This window comes from Typha angustifolia, chromosome 1 (assembly GCF_048772165.1).
Source record: "Typha angustifolia cultivar Huaian chromosome 1, ASM4877216v1, whole genome shotgun sequence".
Lineage (NCBI taxonomy): Eukaryota > Viridiplantae > Streptophyta > Magnoliopsida > Poales > Typhaceae > Typha > Typha angustifolia.
In genome coordinates, this window is record NC_133239.1 from 6,148,087 (window position 1) to 6,155,722 (window position 7,636).

At 35.6% G+C, this 7,636-nt stretch overlaps 1 protein-coding gene across 1 annotated transcript; it reads right to left on the reverse strand.

The window, feature by feature from the left end:
* Positions 1–4,234: 4,234 nt before the first annotated feature.
* Positions 4,235–6,389, reverse strand: LOC140763600 (beta-hexosaminidase 2-like). Its single transcript, XM_073101873.1, has 2 exons — positions 5,526–6,389; positions 4,235–5,444 (listed from the first exon to the last, which is right to left on the reverse strand). Exons 1-2 carry the CDS (start codon positions 6,307–6,309, stop codon positions 4,486–4,488), a joined length of 1,743 nt encoding a protein of 580 aa, XP_072957974.1. The 5' UTR covers positions 6,310–6,389; the 3' UTR covers positions 4,235–4,485.
* Positions 6,390–7,636: the final 1,247 nt, after the last annotated feature.

Here is a 7,636-nt window from a genome sequence, read left to right on the forward strand (position 1 = left end):
TTTCTAACCAACGTGATGCTCATAGGGAGGGGTAAGCTTCGTGAGAATCATGTGGCGGAGTACGATTGTTACACTATACAAATTTATCTAATTGCTCTTTAATTAATAAAGTAAGAGATTAATTAGAGATAGTTGTGAGATAATTATGATTAGTTAAATAATAAAAAGTATGATTTTACATGATTATTACTTATTTCTATCTAAATTGTAATGGTGAATTTTGTAAATTCCGCAATGTATAAAAAGAATAACGAAAGTAGTTAAAACTCAATGAAAATTATTATTATATTTACAAAAATTGTTAATATATATTTTTCTCTTTTTTTACTTTTTTTTTGTTAATATTTCTTCTTCTATGCTTTAATCATTCCTTTTTTTATTTTATGCAAGTTTTTCTAATCGCTCTTTAATTAATAAAGTAAGAGATTAATCGGAGATAGTAGTGAGATAATTATAATTAGTCTCTCAGTTTATTATTATCTCACCACTATCTCCGATAATCTCTTACTTTATTAATTAAAGAGTGATTATATAGACTTGGATAGAAAAAAGATAGAACAATTAAAGAATAGAAGTAGAAAATGAAGAAATAGTAGATTAAGAAGAAAAAGCAACAAAAGAAGAAAAGAAGAAGAAGAAGCAATAAGTGAAGAAAAGAAGAATAAGAAATAAAACATGTTAACAACTTTCGTAAATATAAAACAATTTTTGTTATTTTTTCTATACACTTTCTATACACTATGCAAATATAAGGAGCAACAGGAGTAATAGAAGAACAAGAATAAAAACAAGAAGAATAAAGAAAAAAATAAGAAGAAAAAGAAAAAAAAAGAAGAAAAAGAAAAAGAAAAAGAAGAATAATAATAAATAGCAATTGCATATGAAGTTAAAGATGAAGAAGACGAATATGGAGTTATTTCTCTCTTTTATAATGTCCTATCAATATTTAATGACACACTAAATAACAAAATGTTAAAGTTAGAAAAAAAAATTAGGGAAAAACTTTAAGTGCAAGAGACACCAAAAATGACATGCTTCCCAAGATTGAAAGCGAAGTAAGTTTTTGGTGTAAATAACTCTTATATTAAAGCGAAAATATTTATTGCTAGAAGTTGTGATTTTTTCCTTCCAATTGGATTAGTGTTTACTCACCTAGTTTTTCTTTGCATCATATTTTATAAAATATATGCATACTATTTGTCATAAATTACTAAATTCTTCGTTTAATAGTATTTGTTGCGCTATATTATTCTTAGTGCTATTTTATCTTTCATGCAAATATTATAACTCACGAAATGTTATTCTTTATGCATCTATTGGTATGAATTTGAGAATAGTATTAGGCTAGATCTAGAATTTTTTTTATGATGATTAAGTCTACCTAGAAGTCCTACATTGACTCTAATCTCTCTTAATGGTTAGAGAAAAAGACATGTACTTATCACTAAGAGCATCTTTAAGGAAGGGAAGGCTCCAAATATAGAGCCAAGAACTCGGTGCATTGGGATGCACCGGGCTCTATATTTATTATTTAATTAATATAATATATATATATTTATTTATATATTATATTTTAAATCACTTAATAAGTCCTCTAAATATTATTATTTTTAATAAAAATTATATAGTTAGAAAACTCTCATCGATATCTTTATAATAAGACTAATATTTAATAGTTTCAAAAATAATTTTAAATTACTATTTTTTAATTAAAAACATCAAAATTATATTACACAAAATAAAAATAAAACATTTAAAATAACTTAAATAATTTAATATTAGACTCATTTTAAAGATGTCCATAAGAGCATTCTAATGGTACTACTTTGTTAAAAAATGATTAGCAAAATTAATTATATTCAGTTTAATTTATTAGATTATTTAATAAATGATACAGACAGAATTTAAATTTTCGAATCAAGCTTTTGTAGAGTAAAATTGGTATTTCTAAAATTTGAATAGTATTCGAACTGGGCTCCAAATTTGGAGCTCCAATTAGGTGGCTCTACATTTGGAGCTCTATTTAGAGCCCGGTTGGAGCTCCATCGGGCTCCAAATTAAATGGGGCTCCAAATTTGAAGTTTTGGAGCCCAATTGGAGATGCTCTAAGCAACTATAAAAAAAAAGATTCAAACGTCACCTTATGTGTGACTTTCAGTTGATGTGAATCCACATACACAAACTCAAGAAAGAGAAATATAATATTTATTGAAATTTAGATATTCCATATAATAAAATTATTCTTGTTATCATTTCTCACTCTATTATTACTCGTGACTTATTATTCATGATATGAGTATGTTCGATATTATAAATTATTGAGCTTTAAATTTTAAAATCATGCTTTACAAATTATAGTTTACAATTGCTAATGGATGGATTCATCCACCGGCATACATTTCTCTTCATATTTCATATGTTAATCAGCGTGACAAAAAAAGTGGTGCACCGAAATGTCTTTTACCTCCATTAATTTAAATGGATTAGCATTATTTTGAAAGATATTAGTTATCTTAATTTGAACCTCTTTATTACCTTGAGAGTTTTTATTAATTGACATAGGGAAATTAATTCAATTCACTTGGAAAGTTAATATTAAGGTTTTGTATATCTCAAGTCTATTGTAGTATATAGCTGGTCACAGTTCCGAATTCAGGTTTTGTAGAGCTAAAATCAAATATTTCGAGAGGAGAAATTTACCTCTTGTTCTCAATGATCTTTTGTGGCTGATTCTACTATACTTTTACAGTTTCTTCAACATACAGAATATTAGTAGACAAGAAAAAAATTTCTTCGATTTTCAAATCTCATTGAAGAAATTATGGCTTTCGTTTTGGTACCACTCAAAGGTATTAGAGTCAATAGTTATTCAGAGTTTTAATTGCAGATACCTAACAGGCTATAAGGAGGCAATCTTGTTCTCCGACATTGATAGAGTTCTGATTCTTGAGGATTTCAGCCAAATTTTGTAGGAGCTATACAAGTCATGATTTTGAATGGGAATAATAGCTTGCATAGCCGCAAGTATCAAAATTATGAATATCAGTCCTCATCTTGGCATTAGAATCTAATATCTAATCCTCATCGTAAGAACTAGAACTACTCCAACTCATTTCTGTATGCGTTGAGGAAAGGCGTATGAACCTTGCCATAAACAAAATGTCATTGCTTTAAATTGGCAAAAGCCTAGTGAGGAAGCAAGAACTAACTGAAATCTTTTTTCTATCAGTTCCAAAATAGTTGCTGAATGACTTAGTCATTTGCTTCATATTTAAATGGGTCAGCTGAAACAAAACTAGACTTATAAATAGAAGTGTTAGGGTTCATGTCAGGCAATAAAGAAGACCTCTGGTCTAGAGTGTTGAACTTCGAAATTTAGTTCATCTCAAAATTTTAATCACTGTAACCTCTGCTAATGCGTTGAACTAAATTCCAGCGAAAGCTTAATACTCATTAAAACCAATTTGGCACGCATGAAATACAAGTCCTCTAAATTCAGCAAAAGCTTATCCAGATGCTGTCAGAAGGATAACTTACAGAGTAACATCGATTTTTACAAAGTAATTCAAGCAGTAGCTAGAAGACATCAAGAGGAAGCATGACCGCATAGCTTTGCAATTTGAGAAAGCTTTACATTAATAAATATACCCTTGTCATTCTTGCCATATCAACCTATGATATAAGCTGAAACTTGAAAATAGTCATCACTTTCAAATCATGCACTCAAATCACTTGAAAGTTGATAAACATACTCAACATGGTACCAGGAATAGAACTAAATTTCCTTATATTTCCCGAAAACTTGGATCATTACGAAAGCTGAAAAGTCCACAAAATTTTGAATATTTCAGCATTTTTGCAGATGTTTTATTGAAATTTTGTGAGTTAATAATTTTCCAAACAAATGCCACGAAAACTTTAGACATCACGAGGGGTACACAAAGATAATTTACCGAATCGTTTTAAGTTTCCTAAAGCACCAGAATCTCTAGGAACATTGATTTTATCAAATTCAGAATTACATACAGCACTTGAAACATTTTTAACTTTTGATCCACTGATCCAATTGACATGAAATTTTAGCAGCATGTTGAGGACTTTTTGACGAATCTCTACCAATTTGTTTCATCACCACAAGATCTCAACAAGTAGTCTGGCATACAACACAGATACTTGATACGATACGCTTATGATACATAGTTCCGATGCGTACATATTTATGTCTACACAGAAATTATTGAAACGATTATATATAATTATTGCGTGTGATAATTTACATAAGGAGACCTCACCAATCTTCAGTATTGAGAAGGCAGATTCGAACTTTAGCCATTGACATTTGAGAGATATAAAGAGGTTGATTCGACAACTTGAGCAAAGACATACAATGGGAAAGGAAAAGAAACAATAAGGAAAGTTGGACCTTCGTTCCATATTTTTTGGTTTTTTCTTTGTCCGTGTGTGTGTTGGAGGATATCTTTCGGACTAAACCAAATTACACATACCTGGATTCATGGCGCACCACAGCGGCTGGATAGGCTCCGCCCGGATCCCTCTCCCGACCATTCGGTGCCGCCACTCGTTTAGCCGGTCGGTCGCCTGAGCGTACCTCTTCCTCCCATTCTCATCTCTGTTTCCCGACCACATTGTCTCCGCCATGGCAGCCGCCCTCGGCCAGAGCTTCCCGTCCACAACCGTCTCATCCGTCTGTTCCGACCAGAGCGCCACCTCTCCCCCGATCACCATCCTCGCCTCCTCTTCACTCAGCCCGTGCAGTATGTCGTAGTCATAAACCCTCTGCCACGACTTGAAAGGCGCGCACCACGACCCACCGTTCCCTCCCGGGCCATTGAACGGCACGCCCGGCTCGTCATCCTCCTGCCGGTCGTAGCGGCTGTCGTTCCCCACCCAGCCGCCGTGCCCGCAATCCAAGTAGTAGAACTCCCACGACGACACCACTACGCGGTACCCGGCTGATGCGAGCCGCTTCGTGTTTGCTGGCCCATTGTTCCACGTCTGCAGCACGGTGGTCTCCGGGGGCAGCGCGGTGGCGTCCACCTTGACGTTGGGTCCCAGCAGCACGTCCTCCCAGTACACAACGGTGCGGTTGAGGAGTGATGTAACGAGTGGGCGGGTGGCGTTGATGAAGAGCTCGAGTAGCTCGTCATGCGTTCCGCCGGCGGCAATGAAGCTTTTAACTGTTGGGTCGTTCTCCCAGCAGGCGGTGTTGACCTCGTCGCCCCCGGCGTGGAAGAAGGATTCGGGGAAGAGCTCGGCGACGTCCCGGAGGACGTTGCGGACGACGCGGTACGATTTCGGGTTGAGGGGGTTGAGCTGCCCGGTGCCCGGTTCCGCCGCCAGCTGCTCCCCACCTGCCGGAGCCCAGAACTTGTTCGCGCAGGTCACGATCTCCGGATAAGCCTTTGCCCATGACGCAGTGTGCCCTTCAACCATTTATCATAAGTACAACAATAAATATCGGAAAAAACTAAGTGGCGGCAGGAGGGGAATAGGATATTTTATACCGGGGGCGTCGATCTCGGGGACGACGCGGACGCCGTGGCTGGAGGCGTAGTCAACGACGCGGCGGATGTCAGCAGGGGAGTAGAGGAAGGCGGGCCCGTAGGAGCCCTTGAGGGCGAGATCGGGCTCGGAGGGGAGGAGGAGGGGAAATGACTGGGAGTCGGTGATGTGCCAGTGGAAGACGTTGAGTTTATTGTGGCTCATGGCACGGATGGTTCTCAGGATATCGCCGACAGGGTAGAAGTTGCGGGAGGTGTCGAGGAGAACCCCCCGGTGAGGGAAAAGAGGGAAGTCATAAATATCGATGCCGACGGGGACGAATGGGGGGTCACCGTAGACGAGCTGGGAGAAGGTCTCGAGGCCACGCATGGCTCCCCACGGAGTAGCGGCGGAAAGATTCGCGGATGAGCCGGAGGCGGAGATGGACAGGGAGTAGGACTCATCGACGCCGTGGCGGAGAGGGGAAGAAAAGTCAGCGACGGAGAGTGAGAGGGAGAGGAGGGGGAGGGAGGAGGAGGAAAAGTTGAGGAGGGGAGGGAGTATGGGACAGTGGCGCTCGGTGAGGACGAGGCGGTTGTAGCGGGCGACGGCACGGCGGAGGTAGGGATGGTCATGACAGGAGGGAAGGATGCGGAAGGAAGGGGAAAGGGGATTGGCGGTGGGGTTTGGCCAGGAGACGAAGGTTGGCTTTGGCCAGACATTGATCTGAGGGGTGGTTTGGAGGGAGGAGGATCGGATTGGTGCGATTACGATTAATAGTGGGAAGAGGAGGAAGAATGTAGCCATATTTGGCCGTCGCTCCTGCACTATTGGAAGCAGATGAAGAATGACTTTGGGGATCGACTGAAACTTTGTGCATCTACCTGACTCACTTTTTAGGGACAGTTCTGGAATGAAACATTAAGACATTAGGCTTATTTTTTAAGGCTCGTTTTAGATAATTTAAATTAGTTAAAAACAATTGTAAATTAAAATGGGTTATTTGCATAAAAAGCTGATTGATTTTCGGTTTGGCGAAGCAAGGTCATCTTTCGTTTTTTTTGCACTTAGAGATTTTTTTCTTATTTTTCTTTTAATTTTATTTTTTCTATCATTTAGTGCCTCATTAAATATTAATAGGATACTATAAGAGAGAGAAAAATAATTCGTACTCATCTTCTTCTTTTCTTCATCGTTTTATTTTCTTCGTCTTCTTCCTTTCTTCATCGTTTTTATCTTCTTCATATTCTACTTTATATATTGTTGCTATTATTTTTTTCTCTGTTTTTCTTCTTCATCGTCTTCTTTTTCCAATCTCTTAATCCTTTATTTTATTTTATACAAATCTCTAATCAATTTTTAATTAATAAAATAAGAGATTAAGAAAATAATTGTAATATAATTATATTAGTTAAATAACTCAAAACATAACTTGGCACGATTATTATTTATTCTATGTTAATTCCAATATTTAAATATATAAGAGATTATTTTTTCTAAACTACGTAGAATTAGAATTTCGTAGCTTAAGTATGAAATTTATAGTTTAAATATAAATTTTATATTTAAACTATGAAAATTCTGCAAAGTTCACAAAAAATATTCAAAAGATAATCACCTAATGTCCAAAAATTATGAAATATATTGGATAAAATTCATAACATCATGAGCAGAACTTTTGTATATTGAATTTTCTTCATATTTAAAATCTATGTGCATCCAATATAAATTAAGTTTTTTCTTTGAAATATTGATTACAAAGTTTTTATTTATTTAAACTATCTTTAATTAATCTTTGTATTAATTAAAGAGTGATTAAAGAGACTTGTATAGAAAAGATATCTCTAATTAGTCACATTTGTAAATATAATAATAACTTTCATTAATTTTTAACAACTTTCTTTAATTTTTTTTATATTGCAGAATTTATATATTTTACCATTATAATTTACATATAAATAAATCAGAGATAGTTTAAATAAATAAAAACTCTTTAATCAATGTTTCAAAAATATAACTTAATCTAATAATACAAGTAAATTACAATATATACCTAAAAAATTGTGAATTATTGTTACAATTTCATACTTAAACTATAAATTCTTTGTTCCGTTGTAGATATAATTCGAATATG